The sequence below is a fragment of the Ranitomeya imitator genome, chromosome 4 (genome assembly GCF_032444005.1).
Source record: "Ranitomeya imitator isolate aRanImi1 chromosome 4, aRanImi1.pri, whole genome shotgun sequence".
Taxonomy (NCBI): Eukaryota; Metazoa; Chordata; class Amphibia; order Anura; family Dendrobatidae; genus Ranitomeya; species Ranitomeya imitator.
Genome location: NC_091285.1, coordinates 595,986,682 through 596,007,127, shown reverse-complemented (window position 1 = coordinate 596,007,127; position 20,446 = coordinate 595,986,682). Strand labels below are relative to the sequence as shown.

The window sequence follows — 20,446 nt, the reverse complement described above, 5'->3', positions numbered from 1 at the left end:
TTGCTATATTTGCGCTTTATGAAATCTTTTATAATTTGCTATAATTACTTCTAGAATACATACCATATATAAAGACAGCTCTTTCATGTGGTGTGAGCATAAATATGAGATTAATCCAAGAACTGCTCATTTTTAACATAGTACTAATGCTTTATTAATATCCTATTGAATTGCATTGCTGCAGTATATGCAGTAGATGTATACGCGGTATGGGGGTGCATGGAGGACAAATTGCTGCATAGCCTCAGTGCACTGCCTTAGAGGCTCGATGGACCCCATACAATTTATTCAAACTCTACATATCTCTGTGTGATCTCAGAGGAAATCCAGTAGAGACCTCAATAGCAGATCCATTATTGCAACGCAAAAAGAAGCCATGATATGGCTTTGTGCATGAGAGTATTCATGCACTATGTGGTGATCACCCAAAGATTGTGTGCGCCAATTTTCACTGTACAGAGTCAATGGGATGTTAACACATTGATGGGAAGGAAGGAAGTTAATGTTTTCCAAATTAAAGGGGTTTTCCCACTAACAAAGTTAATTTTCATTAATATTTTAATCAGTAGATCTTTGATTAATAATAAGTTCCGCAAATGGATATGTTTTAGAAAAATGACCCTGTGCTGAGATAATCTTACAAATTTCTCCTGCTGTGTAATGTGTAATGGCTGTGTCTAACCATACAGGAACATGGTCTGATCATACCACAGCTCATTTGCAGGGGAGGGACACAAAAGAGAGTATACAGACAGGACATCATGCGATTGCAGATGATTCTTTCTTTGAGGTAAAGCATTGCTTAAAGACAGTCAGGGAAATGTTTTGCCTCACAAAAAAAATCATTTTCAGTCCCATGCTATTCTGTCAGTATACTCTTTTGCTTCCTCCCCTGCCCAGGAGCTGTGGTATGATCAGACCATGTTCCTGTAAGGTCAGACACAGCCATTACACAGTACACAGCAGGGGCACATTTATAAGATTATCTCAGCACAGGAACATTTTATTTAAACACATTCAATTGTGGAAATTATTATTATTCTAAGATCTATTAATCATTGTGTACTTTGTTTGTGGAACATCCCCTTTAAAGACCTTCATACACTGTGGCATAAAGAGGACCTGACACTGGGTCAAAAGTGGACAGTTTTTGAAAAATGTTTTTGTGCTTCACAAGGAGGCAAGACTCACACGGTAATTATGCAGAACACACTCTCTGAGAATCTTGTGAGCCATAAGACCATAACAATTAGCACAAGATAATGAGGCGCATATCTCTGAAACCATATGGCCAAGTAAAAAAAGAAACAAAAAGACAGAACACTCAGATGATCAGTGGGAATGGAGTTAGAGCACATACCGGACACGTTTTACCTGGTGACAGGTCCTCTTTAAAGTATGTTTCTGGTTGAATGATCATAATGCCAACACAGCCGTACACATGATAGACCATGGCACTCATTATGTTTGTCGAAACTTGGCCATGGATATTTGATAACTAGGCAATGAATGAATGATCTTAGAAGTATTCTTTCAATAAAAGCTCTTTCCTTCAACTTTTGCAAGAAAAAAATTAAACCCGGCCCATTTCATTTTAAAACATGACGGTCTGCAAATGTTATGTTATAACTTTGTAAGCTTAGATCATATTTTTCCAAAAATCATTTCTTTTCATCAATTGTAACTAGATTGTCCCGCTAAATGTTTTCAGCAACACGGTGCTTCCATGGCTCTCTGTGTCCTCTAGCTGGGAGTTGGGCAATCCTGCATAATTGATGGTTAAGACTATCGCTACGATGCTGGCCCAAACTGTGCCCTCATCAATGTCGTGTGAGGAGGCCTGGCTTCTGCAGAATTAGAGGAGCACGTTAGCAGTGAAGCTGGTTGGGATGAGGAGTGAGCAGTGCACTCCAGCCATTCAGGTCAGCTTCAGTGCAGTGCTTACAAGCTTACTATGATAGATTATAAGCACTGCTGATGTTCGGCCACTTCTGCTAGACTTTGTCTGTGGCCAGTAACCTAGACAATAAGCCTTGAAGGGTTGTCCACTACTAGGACAACCCCTTCTCACTTGCCATGTTTGGCCCTGCTAAAATAAAAACATCTAATCTCACCTCCCATGCTATCATCTTTCCAGCGGTGTCGTCACTCACATTCATGGGGCTCACGTGTCATAACAACCTAACGTGAGCCCAGGAATGCCAGTGCCGACACTGCTGGGATGGCACTGGCACAGGAGATGATATTAGGGTTTTTATCTTAATGGGCCCAAACATGGTATAACTGTCCCCGCCTTCAGACATGAGAGCTGCGGCTCACCGTTCATTTCCTGTTAATTACTTTTACTTGTCTGAAGGTGGTTGAGGACAGTGACATCAGCATTGATTGGCCTCCAGGAATGTAAGCACCGACACTGCGGTAACAACACCGGCATGGGAGGCGGGTATAAACTTTTTCATTTTAACACGGCCAAACATGGGGAATGAAAATTAGCTGTCCAAGTAGTGGACAACACTTTTACATGATAAAAGAAAACAATTGCTCTATTCATGAAAATGAAGAGGAATTTTAATAACAAGTAACTCGCAAAGTTGCTTCTTTTTACAAGAAATTTGTAATTTTACTTTTCTAAAATGATAGGAATAACCCTCTAATCCAAAGTGTATGGGACCCTTAAAGTATTTATCACCTATCATCTAAATGCTAGATCTGTAATTATCTGACTTTTGGGAAATCACTCGCCCCAATCACTGAAATGGAGAAACAAGGTCCCCATTGCATCCAGCTTCAAGACCACACCCAGGAGGAGCTTTACTGGATAGGTAGTCGAGCAGGTGTCCTACCACTTCATTTAGAGTATAAAAACCCAAAGGTGTGAACTGGGATAAAGACTGGTGTGGATGCAGCGTGTAAGCGCACGTTCACGCTGGCCACTGAACAGAAAATACAAAGACAGAAACTTAATGATTAACCCCTTAGCGACCGCCGATACGCCTTTTAACGGCGGCCGCTAAGGGTACTTAAACCACAGCGCCGTTAATTAACGGCGCTGTGGAAAAGGTAAATAGCGCCCCCCAGAGGCCGATTTTCTCCGGGGTCTCGGCTGCCGGGGGTAGCCGAGACCCCAGAGAACATGATTCGGGGGTTTTTTAACCCACCCCGCATTTGCGATCGCCGGTAATTAACCGTTTACCGGCGATCGCAAAAAAAAAAAAAACGCGATCTCTTTTTAATTTCTCTGTCCTCCGATGTGATCGCACATCGGAGGACAGAGAAAAGGGGTCCCAGGTGGCCCCCCAATACTCACCTAGCTCCCCCGATGCTCCTCGTGTCTCCCGGTGGGCGCCGCCATCTTCAAAATGGCGGGCGCATGCGCAGTGCGCCCGCCGGCCGGCACCGGGAGAATCTTTGGGGTCTCGGCTGCCGGGGGTAGCCAAGACCCCAAAGAGCATGATCGGGGTCGGTTTTACCGACCCCTGTTTTGCGATTGCCGGTAATTAACTGTTTACCGGCGACCGCAAAAAAAAAAAAAAAAAAAGTAAAGTGTAATTCTCTGTCCTCTGATGTGATCGCACATCAGAGGACAGAGAAATAGGGGGATTTGGGGACCCTACAATACTCACCTGTGTCCCTGGATCCTCTTGCTGCTCCTCCTGGCCGCCGGCAGGAGAAAATGGCGGGCGCATGCCCAGTGCGCCCGCCATCTGTCTCCATCTGCCGGCCGGCAGGAGAACAGCAGTTGGGGCTAAAATTAGGGTTAGGGGTAGGGTTAGGGTTAGGGGTAGGGTTAGGGTTAGGGTTAGGGGTAGGGTTAGGGTTAGGGGTAGGGTTAGGGGTAGGGGAAGGGTTAGGGTTAGGGGTAGGGTTAGGGTTAGGGTTAGGGGTAGGGGTAGGGGTAGGGTTAGGGGTAGGGTTAGGGTTAGGGTTAGGTTAGGGGTAGGGGTAGGGGTAGGGGTAGGGTTAGGGCTAGGGTTAGGGCTAGGGTTGGGGCTAAATTTAGGGTTAGGGTTGGGGCTAAATTTAGGGTTAGGCTTCTTTCACACTTACGTCGGTACGGGGCTGTCGCAATGCGTCGGCCCGACATACCGACGCACGTTGTGAAAATTGTGCACAACGTGGGCAGCAGCTGTAGTTTTTCAACGCATCCGCTGCCCAATCTATGTCCTGGGGAGGAGGGGGCGGAGTTACGGCCACGCATGCGCGGTCAGAAATGGCGGATGCGACGTACAAAATAACGTTTCATTGAACGTTTTTTTGTGCCGACGCTCCGCCAAAACACAACTGATCCAGTGCACGACGGACGCGACGTGTGGCCATCCGTCACGATCCGTCGACAATACAAGTCTATGGGCAAAAAATGCATCCTGCGGGCACATTTGCAGGATCCGTTTCTTGTCCAAAATGACGGATTGCGACAGAATGCCAAACGACGCAAGTGTGAAAGTAGCCTTAGGGCTAGGGTTAGGGTTGGGGCTAAAGTTAGGGCTAGGGTTGGGGCTAAAGTTAGGGTTAGAGCTGGGATTAGGGTTAGGGTTTGGATTAGGGTTGGTATTAGGGTTAGAGTTGGCATTAGGGTTACGCTTGGGATTAGGGTTAGGTTTGGGATTAGGGTTAAGGTTAGGGTTGTGATTAGGGGTGTATTGGGATTAGGGTTAGGTTTGAGGTTAGGGTTGAGATTAGGATTAGGGGTGTGTTGGATTTAGGGTTTTGATTAGGGTTATGGTTAGGGTTGACATTAGGGGTGTGTTGGGGTTAGGGTTGGAGCTAGAATTGGGGGGTTTCCACTGTTTAGGTACATCAGGGGGTCTCCAAACACGACAGCCAATTTTGCGCTCAAAAAGTCAAATGGTGCTCCCTCCCTTCTGAGCTCTGCCGTGTGCCCAAACAGTGGGTTACCCCCACATATGGGGCATCAGCGTACTCGGGATAAATTGGACAACAACTTCTGGGGTCCAATTTCTCTTGTTACCCTTGTGAAAATAAAAACTTGGGGGCTACAATATCTTTTTTGTGAAAAAAAAAATATTTTTTATTTTCACGACTCTGCATTCTAAACTTCTGTGAAGCACTTGGGCATTCAAAGTTCTCACCACACATCTAGATAAGTTCCTTGGGGGGTCTAGTTTCCAAAATGGGGTCACTTGTGGGGGGTTACTACAGTTTAGGTATATCAGGGGCTCTGCAATCGCAACATAATGCCCACAGACCATTCTATCAAAGTCTGCATTCCAAAAAGGCGCTCCTTCCCTTCCGAGCTCTGCCGTGCGCCCAAACAGTGGTTTACCCCCACATATGGCGCATCAGCGTACTCGGGATAAATTGGACAACAACTATTGCAGTCCAATTTCTCCTGTTACCCTTGTGAAAATAAAAACTTGGGGGCTACAATATCTTTTTTGTGGAAAAAAAAAATATTTTTTATTTTCACGACTCTGCATTCTAAACTTCTGTGAAGCACTAGGGCATTCAAAGTTCTCACCACACATCTAGATAAGTTCCTTGGGGGGTCTAGTTTCCAAAATGGGGTCACTTGTGGAGGGTTTCTACTGGTTAGGTACATCAGGGGCTCTGCAAACGCAACATAATACCCGCAGACCATTCTATCAAAGTCTGCATTCCAAAACGGTGCTCCTTCCTTCCGAGCTCTGCCGTGCGCCCAAACAGTGGTTTACCCCCACATATGGGGTACCAGCATACTCAGGACAAATTGGACAACAACTTTTGGGGTCCAATTTCTCTTGTTACCCTTGTGAAAATAAATACTTGGGGGCTAAAAAATCTTTTTTGTGGGAAAAAAAATATTTTTTATTTTCACGGCTCTGCATTATAAACTTCTGTGAAGCACTTGGGCATTCAAGGTTCTCGCCACACATCTAGATAAGTTCCATGGGGGGTCTAGTTTCCAAAATGGGGTCACTTGTGGGGGATTTCTACTGTTTAGGCACATCAGGGGCTCTTCAAACGCGACATGGCGTCCGATCTCAATTCCAGCCAATTCTACATTGAAAAAGTAAAACGGCACTCCTTCTCTTCCAAGCTCTGCGGTGCGCCCTAACAGTGGTTTACCCCCACATATTGGGTATCAGCGTACTCAGGAGAAATTGCACAACAACTTTTGTGGTCTAATTTCTCCTGTTACCCTTGTTAAAATAAAAATTTGTGGGCAAAAAGATAATTTTTGTAGAAAAAATGCGATTTTTTTTTTCACGGCTCTACATTATAAACTTCTGTGAAGCACATGGGGGTTCAAAGTGCTCACCACACATCTAGATATGTTCCTTAAGGGGTCTAGTTTCCAAAATGGGGTCACTTGTGGGGGGTTTCCACTGTTTAGGCACATCAGAGGCTCTCCAAACGCGACATGGCGTCCAATCTCAATTCCAGCCAATTCTACATTGAAAAAGTAAAACGGCGCTCCTTCTCTTCCAAGCTCTGCGGTGCACCCAAACAGTGGTTTACCCTCACATATGGGGTATCGACGTATTCAGGAGAAATCGCACAACAACTTTTGTGGTCTAATTTCTCCTGTTACCCTTGTGAAAATAAGAATTTGTGGGCGAAAAATCATTTTTGTGTAAACAAAAGCGATTTTTTATTTTCACGGCTCTACGTTATAAACTTCTGTGAAGCACTTGGGGGTTCAAAGTGCTCACCACACATCTAGATAAGTTCCTTAAGGGGTCTAGTTTCCAAAATGGTGTCACTTGTGGGGAGTTTCCACTGTTTAGGCACATCAGGGGCTCTCTAAACGTGACATGGCATCCGATCTCAATTCCAGCCAATTCTGCATTGAAAAAGTCAAACGGCGCTCCTTCACTTCTAAGTTCTGCGGTGCGCCCAAAAAGTGGTTTACCCCCACATATGGGGTATTCGCGTATTCAGGAGAAATTGCATAACAAAATTTATGGTTACATTTCTGTTTTTACACTTGTGAAAATAAAAAAAATGGTTCTGAATTAAGATGTTTGCAAAAAAAAGTTAAATGTTCATTTTTTCCTTCCACATTGTTTCAGTTCCTGTGAAGCACGTAAAGGGTTAATAAACTTCTTGAATGTGGTTTTGAGAACCTTGAGGGGTGTAGTTTTTAGAATGGTGTCACACTTCATTATTTTCTATCATATAGACCCCTCAAAATGACTTCAAATGTGATGTGGTCCCTAAAAAAAATGGTGTTCTAAAAATGAGAAATTGCTGGTCAACTTTTAACCCTTATAACTCCCTAACAAAAAAAAAATGTTGTTTCCAAAATTGTGCTGATGTAAAGTAGACATGTGGGAAATGTTATTTATTAACTATTTTTCGTGACATATCTCTCTGATTTAAGGGCATAAAAATACAAAGTTTGAAAATTGCAAAATTTTAAACATTTTCGCCATATTTCCGTTTTTTTCATAAATAATCGCAAGTAATATCGAAGAAATGTTACCACTAACATGAAGTACAATATGTCACGAAAAAACAATCTCAGAATCAGCGGGATCCGTTGAAGCGTTCCAGAGTTATAACCTCATAAAGTGACAGTGGTCAGAATTACAAAAATTGGCCTGGTCATTAAGTACCAAATTGGCTCTGTCACAAAGGGGTTAAATACCCTGCAGTAAGCATAGTGCATGAAAATAATATAGGGTACTTAGTTAACATGTTTTTTGATAAAACAAAATTTGAAAGCCATCTCACCTCTTCATGGTGACCAGACCTGGGCAGTCCTTTTTAATATTAGAGTTGCGACTGTCCCAATTACGGTCACCATGAAGAGGTGGGATGGCTTTCGCATTGTCTTTGTTTTTTTCTGTTTAGTGACTAGCAACAATTGATATTATTCTTTTAACAGCAAAATTGTCTGCAGTCATAAGGGCTCGAAGTAACTGTTGTTAATTTGGTAAAAAATCATGGGTAACTAAATAAAGATGGAGAGTTGTATAATATGTTAATTATGCCATGTATTAAACTCATGTACAGCACAGGGTAGATATACTGGAGGGATCAAATTGTCACTAAATACTATAAAACTACATTATTAATAGTGTGGAGTTAGATCATCTGGATATAAAATTCATAAAACTGCTTTTACTATGGAACATTGTGGATTCTGATTATTTTATATCTTGTGTTTTCTCTATGCCTCTCCAGGTCTCAAAGTTCTAGAGGTTCTGATCAATGTGACCAGGCAGCAAGTGGAGGATTTTCATGGTTCTGAGGATTACTGGTGTCAATGTGTTGCTTGGAGTAATCTGGGGACCTCCAAAAGTAGACGGGCATCTGTGCGCATAGCTTGTAAGTATTGTGATGGCAAAAGAGAAACTCTCTCAATGCTTCAAAAATAAAAATAGGATTCTTGACATGAGAGCAAATGTTAACTGTTTTATTACTGTTAATTGAAAACTTAAATAAAGAATTTCAAAAAAAAAAAATAAAAATAGGAGATAATGTCACTTCTCCCCCTGGATGATGTTGACTAGTTATAAACAGGCAATCACATATGAGGGAAAAATAAAAACTCCCCACAATAGCTTAGAGCAGATTTCTCAGTGTGAGACATGTAATGACAGACGGTCTGATCTCCACATTGATCTCTCTGCAAAGCTGTGTGTCATTACAAAGTGCCATAGTAGAGCAGATATTACTAATGACTTTCAGCTTTTATCTCACAGTAGTCAGTATTTGGGGAGGGGCAGATTTGACCTGACCGCCGCTGCTACTTCTAGTCCCTATAACTAAACTCCTGCATTAGTGATTGTGCTTTAATTCTGAACTACAACCTGCATTCATTTTAACCACTTCCCACTCCACAATATATTTAGCCATCATGGAACAAACTCAAGGACTGAACCGGCTCTACACAGCGAAGGGGCCAGTTGGGCTATTGAAAACCCGGAATAATAGTTTTTTTGCCACTCCTTTCACCAAGAAATGCTATACAAAGTGTTAAAAATATGTATAGAGAAGATGAGCGGATCTGGCGAGATTCAAATTTTCCAAGTCATGCAGATTTTAAAGCAAAAGACCTAAGGTGCCCCAGGCCGGAAGTCCCAGCCTAAAGTGTACATCAATAGGTCACAACGCAAGTTGTGACATCAGGTCCCGGCTTATAATGTGCATCCTAAAGTCACGGCAAATGACATGATGTAACAATACGTGCTATGACCTCATGGTGTGGACTCTAGATCAAGACTTCCAATAAGGCTAGGCCTGGTACATCCCTGCCTATGAGCAGAGACATCTTGGGCTCATCCTAACATGAAGTTGCGTGGGGTTTGGGCACATGCTTCTGCCTCTCTTGGATTATTTCCTACCTATCCTCACCCTTCTCCACTTCACTAACAGCTCCTTTCCTGTGTATTCAGACTAGTGAACTGTCAGTCAAGCAGAAGGTGAGTATGGGCGGAGAGTATAGCGTGGGAGGCAGAGGGTTTGGAAATGCTTTGACACGCCCAGAGCATTTAAGCTATATTTACATATGGATCAAAACAGCATTTTTTTCTGGTAAGAGAACGATAGATTACATAAATATTGGTTTGGATGACAGCTTTCAAATAGCAACATGAAAATATATTGACCGGTTTCTTGCTTGTTTGTTTTTTGGGTGGGGGAGGTTGTAGATCATTCTTACATATATCCTTTAAGTTACATTCAGATTTCTGTTATGGGAAACTGCATAGGAGCCATCAATCCTGTAGGCAGAGGCATTGCTGCAAATTCAGCTGACCTACTGTTAAAGAGGATGTCCACTACTTTTTCATTGATAACTCATCCTAAGAATGGGTCATCAATGTCTAATCGACCAGGGTCCCTCAATCAGCACCCCTGACTATCAGCTGTCATCTGTGTTGGCGACGGTGGCACCAGAAGAACTCACTTGAGGAGCTGGCAGTCTTATCATAATGGCCACGGCAGGGATCTGCACATCCACCTCCTATTGACTTGAATAAAAGGTGGATGTGCGGTACCAAGCTTCAGCCACTATCAGATGTCAGCCTGCTCCACAAGCAGATACTTACGGCCGGCTGCCGCCGCCACTGCCGACATGGTGACAGCTGTTTGGCAGGGTACCGGGTGTTGTATCCCGGTTGAACAGACTTTGATGACCTATCTTTAGGATGGGTCATCAATGAAAAAGTAGTGGACAACCTCTTTAAAAACAATGAGTTACTTGGAAGATTACAGCTCCAGAGCTTGCAGAATTGCATATAACTCTGTCTTCAATATATTGTAAAAATGTATGTTGTATGTATATTTATTCTATATGTATTAGTGAAAGAACTTTCAAAAACTTAAAGCAACTTGAAAGACTCTTTTAGAGCTTGTTTTTATTTTCTATTGACCTTGAATGTATGTGCTAAGTTGCGCTAAAGACATGTTTTTCCATCTGATGCTCTAAAGCAACAAAAAATATTATATTCATGGCTGGAATCGCTCAGTCAAGGCACATTGTCCCCAAGGCAGCTATTTCTTCTGGTATTGCCTCTACGGCCCCGGATTCAAAGTATGTATGTGCGGAATAAGAAATGTGTAAAACGTCTTGTTTTCTACCACAAAAGCTCATTTCAGTCACAGCAGGTCTGTAATTTTGCCCTTTTCTCCCTACAGACTTGAGGAAAAATTTTGAACAAGACCCTCAAGGAAAAGAAGTCCCCATTGAAGGAATGATCGTTCTCCACTGTCGACCACCAGAGGGGGTACCCACAGCTGAGGTTTGTAAATGACTAGTCTGTGCGATAATCCGCGTTCTAGCCACTAATGGTTTATGCAAATTACTAATAACACAGAATACAGGAGCTTCTTTCTGAAAAATGACTGTTCCCGAATTCAGGAGAATGTCAGCAGGGAAATTCTTCATGTTAATATGATTTAAGATTGGAGAGCATCCTCAGCAAGATTTAATCCAAATAACACAATGATATATAGTGTATAGTCTTTACACGCTTGTCCTAATTTGTCCAAAATTGTGCAACTCTTCTGACTTTAGTTTTCATGAGATGCTTGAATTTCGAAGGACAATTCAATTTGCATTAAACAAAATTGATGCTAATCAAATCTGCAGGGAAAGGGTTATAGAATTTCTCACAATCCCTTCTTCCACCACTTTTAACCCTCAGCTACTCTGTTTTCTATCTTCTTCTCATTTGGTTCTCCTGTGATGCCGTTCTTCACCAGACCGTCACCGTGTCAATGACAAGCATTACGCCCCACGTGACAGCATGCAGGCTAGTGAAGAACAACAACTGGGGGGCTCAAAATAAGAAGACCATAGAGGAGCAATCTGAGAACTTTAGATTTTTAGGACTTATGCAGACCACCATGCAAACCAGTCCGAGAATGGACCACAATCCGGGCACTGGCCTCGGATCTCCAGACCTTAGTGTCACATCCTCATAGATTTATGTGATAACCTCAGATTGGGAGAGGCGCAACCTGTCTATGCATTGTGTGCTCGACCGCGTTGCATGGGCGTCTGCGTGAGTCCTAATAGATTAATGTTTTTCAGAATTCAGGTAATTACAGCTGTCTGGCAGCTTTGCTACATATGTACAAATCGAATCACTGAAAATTCTGATTTATTGGTAACTGAATTTTTTGGGAAAGTTTCAGTGAATTTGATAAGTTTATAATTGATTTGCTCACTTCTAATATTGTTTTTTGACTGATCTGCGTAGAACCACAAACTGGTGTTTTTATGTTACTGATGGCTTCATATACATGAAAGAGCTGGATGAGGATTCTGAGAGGCAGCAGAAAAGGACATTATAGGGCTACGTAATACAGAGTTGCAATGACGTATTGTACTGTCGTATTGTTTACTTGCATTTCTAAGCTAATGAAACGCTAAAATAATTTTTTAGTAGCATTATGATAGCTGTAAAGTAATGATAACTAAAAGGCAATAGTCTTCCTGTGTAATTAGTTTTATTACGCTTAAGTTGTGCACTTACATTTTGAACACATGTAATAGAAGCAGCTGGGACGCGTGATCTCCAGTCAGACTACCAATCCAGAACACGCTCCTGTACTAACTATCTGTGAACTATAGGATGTCATCTTAACTATCAAATCCTTCCTGGCAGCACTCTGAGTCCTCATCTTCACCCGTCTCTACAGGCCTTGTTCCTCTGTATGTACCTCTATTCAGATAGTGTATAAAGTGAGTGAGTCCATACAACAGCTGCAGTCACACAGCTCCCCTGGCTTACACTGATAGTAAATACTATATACAAGTACTGTGTGCAGAATTTCCAGTGTGTTACCGTGATATGCAGCTTCACACTACTAACAGCTGACAGAGAGAAACCTGTTTCAAGCAGGAGACAGGGAAAAGAGACTGAATAAATATTACATTGAATACACTGAGACTCTGCAATGTGATTCAGGGGATAGCAGATTTATCTCACTGACCTATCACTCCTGCTCCTAAACAGAACTAAGAGCAAGTACAATATAATGAGTCTCTACTCTCTCTGCGAAGCCATAGGCAAATGTGGATTGGAAACTTGATTTGCATTGAGTATAGTCGATATAATACAGAATACAGGATTAAATACGTTGTTTATTATGTTCTGAGGCCTTCAGTCCCCAAAGTATGTTAGCCCCGTAACGTCCAATGATGGATATATCTGACATTGGATGCCTCCCCCTGTTTGGTGTGGGTTCCGGCGACGAGACCGCACCTATTCCGGCACATGACAGCTGGTCTGATCAGTTGTCATGTGCCCCTAACAGCCGCAGGTGGAATTGCGATACACCTGTGGCTGTTAACATGATAAATGCCGCTGTCAAACTCTGATAGCGACCTTTAAAATGCACGTGCATGTCGCATAATCGCGGTTCAATCGCTAATGGGTTGTCATGACAACTTGGGGTCTGTAGGAGACCCCTGTGGTTGTCATAGCTGGATAGCTATTATTGCCATCCAGTAGTTGGCGCTCTTAGCAAGTGAGCATTTCTGCTACATAGAGCAGGGCTTTGCCGAATTCGAATCTCGGCACCTTTACTCATCTCTAGTTGTGATGTCAGCTCATGTCGTGATGTCAGATTGTGCATCAAGAAGACCTACGTGGCTTTGGATATGCTGTCAGAGAGTGAAGAGCCCAGCTCAGGAGAGGGGCTAGCATGGCTGGGAGCTGTGGCTGCAGGGACACATGAGTGGAAGGGCTCGTTCTCACGTATTTTCGATTTGAGTGCTGTCAGTTAAAAAAACAGATCACACTCGGACCAATGCTATTCAATGGGGCAGTGCAGGTGAACAATTTTTTTTCACTGACTGAACCTGTTTGGTCAGTATACAATTTTCTTCCAGAAGTCGGACGAGAATCATGTCTATGGAGGCAAGATAAAAATCTTATGAACAGGGTAACATCTGATTTTAAGGATACATTGCAAACTGTAAATGATTAAGGCTGTGTGCCCACGCTGCGTTTTTTATGCATTTCTGTCTCGTTTTTTGCCGTAGCGAAAACGCTTAAAAAACGCATATGCAGCATCAATAGTAAAAAGTTGGTGAGACTATGCTTGACAAGTGTGACCAACCTGTCGGTCACTTTTCCAAGCGATGCGTCAAATCACTTGTGAAAGCGCAAGCATTCTGCAAGCTAAAAACTTGTGTTTTGCGGGAAAACGCATGCAAATTCCGCATGCGTTTTACCCGCGGCAGCGAGTTGCGGAAATGCTGCGGACATTTCCGCAGCATTTCTGCAACGTGGACACATAGCCACATGGACACGTGGGAAGAAAATCGTCCAACTTTTCTGGATGAAACCCAAAATGATTTTTTATACTATCGTACCTGCAAAGTGAGTATGATTTTATTCTTTAACCCCTTCCCAGCCTGGTTAGCTGCCATTTTGCTGGATCAACCAAATTCCCAAAAATGTTTCCTAGGTTTCCAGATTTCCTAGAATTTGGAAATTATAAGTTTGTTGGAATTGAATGGAAACTCTCAATGATCATTACCAGAGGATAGCAATAAAGCGACCGATCTGATAACTGCACTGTGACTGGACCCGTGTGATCGTTACAGGATAAGGACTAGGGAAAGATATAGGGAATATCCAGCAGCAGGTGCAGACGCTCAGTAAAGCAATCTTAAGCATGTTTTCAGAAATGCTTCCCACTGCTTATGGCATTTTCTCTTCTGGAGCTAAAGAAATGAAAATTCCAGACCAGCGGCCATTGTGCATTCAATAGGACTTTGAGTGTATCTTCCTGCATGCTGGGTACGATCAGTTCAGAAACATCGCCTGCTGGACAGCAGAAAATGGCATGGTGGGGTTATAGAGCAATGCAATCGGGTAACACGAGATGTGACACAGCCTCAAACATATTGTAGTAAAAGTAATATTCGTGCCTACATGTGAAAAATATGCTCTTCCTGTGCTCCATTTATATCTAGCAATGGGCCCGAGTATATTTCTTGTACTGATCTGAATTATATAACTGAATGTACTATATGGGATTTAGGATTGTAATTTAGGCTATAGATGCCAATGTTAAAGGAACTCTGTCAGCAGGTTTTTGCTATGAGAGCAGCATGATGTAGGGGCAGAGATACTGATTCTAGCAAAGTGTCACTTACTGAACTTTGTGCTGTATCAATAAAATCAGTGTTTTATCAGCAGGAGTTTATCACTAGAGGACTATTTGTCTCATGCCATGTAGTTCTCCTGCTCTGTGTAAACTTGCCCCCACAGTTGATTGGCAGCTTTCTGTCTATGCACAGTTACACAGAAAGTTGCCAATCTGTGTTGTGGGCAGGGTTATGCACAGCTCAGCAGTCAGAGAAATGCTGGATCTGCAGCAGAAAAAAATGTAATTTTATGAGAATGACAGCATGCAGAGCAGTAAGTGACACATCGCTAGAATCAGGGTGTCTGCCCATACATCATGTTGCTTCCAGATAAACCTGCTGACAGATGCCCTTTAAAACACTTTTTGTTGTGTTGCACTGTCACAGCCAAAACCATCGTCCCCCTTACACATAATCATCACGAGCTTCTTATCTCTTTCTTCTTTTCCTGGCCTGCTGATATTCTGATATAGTGATCCATGAACACGTCACATACTGTCACGGATCCTCCCTTTAACTGATAAGTATTTGGTCTGTTCCAGCAATTCTTTACTTGCACAATTTACAGGCCTGTCAGTCATGACATATTGATTGGCATCCAGTATCAGGCTTCTTATACATAGCTCCTGTGTCAGATATTTTTATTTTTCCACTTTTAATCTTGCTTGTTTTAAATGGTCAACAAACTTTTCATAAATCAATAGTACAGGCAAATATAAGAAACTCTGTAATATATCTTATCAGAGAAATCTGTTCCTTTCGTCACATTTGAGCTAGTGCTTCTCCTCCCACCACCTCCTGAGCTCAACATTCACTTAGAAAAAAAAAACGGTTAAAATTCATCCTGCTTAAGACTAAGAGGATTAGCAGCTCACTGAGGGATCAGGTTACAAGTATCTAGGGATGTCTGTAGGATGGAGGTGGAGCAAAGAAAAAGTACAGACAGAAGGAGACACTGACAAATCATGATGCAGCTTTCTAGTATGTGTTTATCTCACCCCAGTGCTGGATTCACAGCTACACAGTGCAGAATAAGCAGCGAGTCTCATTTCAGAAAACACAATGTGACTAAGTACTCATGGCTTTTTCTGTTAGCTCAGCATGTCTTAAGATGAGTTGCCAAAAATGACTAGCTTTGATTAGGTATGCTTTTTATGATCCTCTGTTGAGAGATGTTTATGATATTTGGGTCTACAGTATATGGGGTCACTCAGTGGATGGGATGGGATTTGGAGCAAAAACAGGGTGACATAAAAAAATAATGACATAAAAATATATTGGATTTGTATGTATCTGTGTTATAGAGTCACCCATTTATTGGAAATAATCCATTTAAGGCCGGGATCACACATACAGCAATACATGGAGCCACACGCTCCGCTCCAGAGTGCCGGAGCCAGAGGAGGGATTTCACCTGCGAGACTCGGACGTATCACGCGTATGTGTGATCCCAGCCTAATAGTGCCAAATGCACACAGACACAGCTTCTCCAATAAATATTAGATTATCTGTTGGTTTATATCAGCAGGATCCCAAAAGGTACCGTCACACTAAGCGACGCTGCAGCGATACCGACAATGATGTCGATCGCTGCAGTGTCGCTGTGTGGTCGCTGGAGAGCTAAAACACAGACAGCTCTCCAGCGACCAACGATCCCGAAGTCCCCGGGTAACCAGGGTAAACATCGGGTTACTAAGCGCAGGGCCGCGCTTAGTAACCCGATGTTTACCCTGGTTACCGTTGTAAATGTAAAAAAACAAACACTACATACTTACATTCCCGGTGTCTGGTCATGTCCCTCGCCTTCAGCTTCCTGCACTGACTGAGCGCCGGCCGTAAAGTACAGCGGTGACGTCACCGCTGCACAGCGTGCTTTACGGCTGGCCGGCGCTCACCAGTCAGTGCGAGAAGCTGACGGCGGGGGACCTGACCAGACACCGGGAATGTGAGTATGTAGTGTTTGTTTTTTTACATTTACAACGGTAACCAGGGTAAACATCGGGTTACTAAGCGCGGCCCTGCGCTTAGTAACCTGATATTTACCCTGGTTACCAGTGAAGACATTGCTGAATCGGCGTCACACACGCCGATTCAGCGATGTCAGCGGGAGATCCAGCGACAAAATAAAGTGCTGGACTTTCCCCAGCGACCAAAAACTTGCATGAACAGCAAAGTGGTTTTTCCATTGAATTGAATGGGAAGAATATTCAAAGAGTATTTGAAGACGTTTTTGACAGACCCACTTTAATATTTTCCTCCTTATTCAGTCTTTATATTGTTTCTTAAGCCCCTTTCACACATCAGTTTTTTGCCATCAGTCGTAATCTGTCGAATTTTGAAAAAAACGGATCCAGCGACTGATGCCAGTGGATCTGTTTCTCATAGACTTGTATTAGCGACAAATTGCGACGGATGGCCTCACATTTCTTCCGTCGTTTGTCAGTTCTGTCGAAAATTGTTTGTCCAGAGGCTGGAGACAACGGACAAAGTAACGTTTTTTGCGTACGTCGAAAAAACAGACAGAGACAGATCCATCGCTGTCCATCGTTGGCTAGAATGCAAGCCTATGGCACCGAATCTGTCAAATGACGGAATCCGGTGACGGATTCCGTTTTTTTAAATTGAGCATGATTCGATCCAATTAGCCAGATCCGCTAGTCGGATCCATTCAAAGAACGGATCCGTCACATCAGTTTTTCACAATCTGCGATGGATCCGTCGATCTGTTGAGCCAACGGATGGTGACTGATGGCAAAAAACTGATATGTGAACGGGGCCTTATGCTAGGGTCACACAAGCGTATTTTTACTCATCCGGAAAGAATCTGGTCAATTATGCAAATCACGTTATGCTGTTGATTTAAAAAATATTTATTGTTATTATTGTTAGGCCATGTTCACACGATCCTTTTTTTCACGCGGAATTGCCGCGATTTTCCCGCTGCGGGTCCGCAGCTGTTTTCCATGCAGGGTACATTACATTGTACCCTATGGAAAACAGGAACTGCTGTGCCCACAATGCGGAAAATAAAAAAAAAAAACTGCGCTGAATAGCTGCGGGAAAAAAGAAGTACCATGTCACTTCTTTTTTCGGAGCCGCAGCGGTTCTGCACCCATTGACCTCCATTGTGAGGTCAAACCCGCAGTAAAACCCGCAGATGAAAAAAATATCTGCGGGTTTTACTGCGGTTTGTGGTGCCGAACCGCTGCAGCAGGAAGTGCGGGGAAGCGGGCGGAAGTGCGTGGGCGGAGTGTGGCTGCCCCCCCGTGCTCCGATCCCGCCCCCCCGTGCTCCAATCCCACCGCCCCGTGCTCCGATGCCCCCCCCAGTGCTCCGATGCCCCCCCCGTGCCCTAATCTCCCCCCCTTATACTTACCCGGCGTCCCGGTTTCCGTCCGGCCGTCTTCTCCCTGGGCGCCGCCATCTTGCAAAATGGCGGGCGCATGCGCAGTGCGCCCGCCGAATCTGCCGGCCGGCAGATTCATTCCAAAGTGCATTTTGATCACTGAGATATAACCTATCTCAGTGATCAAAATAAAAAAAAATAGTAAATGACACCCCCCCCCCCCCCTTTGTCACCCCCATAGGTAGGGACAATAAAAAAAATTAAGAATTTTTTTTTTTTCCACTAAGGTTAGAATAGGGTTAGGGGTAGGGTTAGGGGTAGGGTTAGGGTTAGGGGTAGGGTTAGGGTTAGGGGTAGGGTTAGGGGTAGGGTTAGGGGTAGGGTTAGGGGTAGGGTTAGGGGTAGGGGTAGGGGTAGGGTTAAGGTTAGGGGTAGGGTTAGGGTTAGGGGTAGGGTTAGGGGTAGGGTAATTGGTAGGGGTAGGGTTAGGGGTACGGTTAGGGGTAGGGTTAGGGTATTTTCAGCCATTTTAACTGCATAGAAAACTGCATAAAAAAAAAGGATCAAAAAAAGGATCAAAAAACGCATCAAAAAAGGACAAAAAAAGGACCAAAAAAAGGACCTGCGTTTTCTGCCAAGAGCTGCAGTTTTTTAAAAAACAGTCCTGAAAAAAAAAGGATGGAAATCAGGAACGTGTGAACATACCCTTATTATTTATTATTTATAATAAAAAAAAAAAAAGGTTCCTCGCATCATTTTCTCATACACTTTATGCAGTATTAGCCCTCTGTGTCTGTACTGCTACATACTGGTTCATGCAGCTTTACATGAACACCCGAGCCTTACACTATAGCTGGTCCGAATAACTAAAGCAATTGTTACCATCCACCTCTCGTGTCTCCCCTTTTCCCCATAGTTTGTAAGCTTGCGAGCAGGGCCCTCACTCCTCCTGGTATCTGTTTTGAACTGTATTTCTGTTATGCTGTAATGTCTATTGTCTGTACAAGTCCCCTCTATAATTTGTAAAGCGCTGCGGAATATGTTGGCGCTATATAAATAAAAATTATTATTATTATTATTATTATTATTATTGGAAAAAAAGTGCTACTTTGACATTGCTCCTGATGAAATATAATCCAAAGTGTAAAAGATTTGGGAGGAAAAAAATATTTTAAAATGCTTACAAACTGCTTCAGGAAACCAAAACCGTATCCAAAAACTATCCAAAGAATGTTTGTTTCCTGACGCAGTTTATAGTAGAACTTATTGCTTATGACAGTCTGAAAACAACCCCGTGTCCACATACCCCAAGGATCTAGGTTTAGGCTCAGATCACACATCCTTATTTTCCCTCATCTGAGAAAGTCCAATTATGCTAATTGCACTTTGATCATAGTGTAATCTGATTCTCTCAGACGAGGAGAAGATGTTGGAAAAATATTCTCCGTCATCTCCATTCTATCAGTTCATGAAAATTGGACTGATCTCAGATATCATCCGAATGAGAGTCTAAGGGTATGTGCACACATAGAATGGTCCACTGCGGTTTTTCCTGCAAATTTATTGTGTTTCCTATTGCGGATACCACTGTGGATTTACATCTGCAGTTTTCTATTGGAGCAGATGTAAAAATGCTGCGGATTCCGCACAAAGAATTGACATGCTGCGGAAAATAAAACGCTGCGTTTCCGCGTGTTTTTTTCTGCAGCATGGGCACAGCGTTTTTGGTTTCCCATAGGTTTACTTTATACTTTAAACTCATGGGAAACTGCTGCGGATCCGCAGCAAAATCCGCAACGTGTGCACATACCCTAATGGTTTCCACAGACTCATTGACTTGAATGGCCGAGTGTTATCCAAATATCAGATCAAACTTGGGCATGCTGCGATTGTTTACTGGTACTGGTTCGGTCCAAGGAAAATATCAGACATGTGGACGGCTTCATATCATAATATTGGTCTGAGTGAATATTTTGTTGGATGGAAATTATGGCCAAGTATATGACGAGCCCTTAGACCATGTGCACAGAATGAGTATTTGGTCAGTTTTTTACCTCAGTATTTGAAAGCCAAAACCTGGAGCCGGTGATAAATACAAAAGTGGTGACGTGTTAATATTATACCTTTCCTCTGATTGTTCCCCTCTTGGTTTTGGCTTACAAATACTGAGGAAAAAATTCACAAAAATTAATCAAGTGAAATAGTTTTTTTGTATAGAGCACTCATATTAAGTAAAAAAAGAGCAAATGATAAACAATAATTTAAAAAAAAAAACAATGGCAGGAAAAATAGAAGAACCTAAAGCTTGCTGTGACTCTGGTATTGACACCCTGTTAGGGCTGGCGCACCGAGTATATTTAGATATAATTATTGGCGCGTTCGCAGCCCGGGGTCCACCGTGCAGGAGACGAACCTGCTGCCAGCAAATGGCGGCACAATATGGCGATATAAGCGAACTCTGTTACTTCACAGAGTTGAACAGAAGGGAAAATGCTGTGCCCTATTAGCGTCACAGGGGAACACAGCTGCCTAACAGAGCAAAA

General features: G+C 42.9%; 1 protein-coding gene across 5 annotated transcripts in view; it reads left to right on the top strand.

Moving 5' to 3' along the window:
- Positions 1-20,446, top strand: part of UNC5D (unc-5 netrin receptor D) — a 968,940-nt gene that overhangs the window by 365,566 nt on the left and 582,928 nt on the right. For all 5 annotated transcript variants that reach the window (XM_069766508.1, XM_069766506.1, XM_069766507.1 and 2 more), the window contains exons 3-4: positions 8,131-8,274; positions 10,588-10,691. In XM_069766508.1, coding sequence (XP_069622609.1) covers positions 8,131-8,274; positions 10,588-10,691 — 248 coding nt within the window. The remainder of the gene's footprint in view (positions 1-8,130; positions 8,275-10,587; positions 10,692-20,446) is intronic.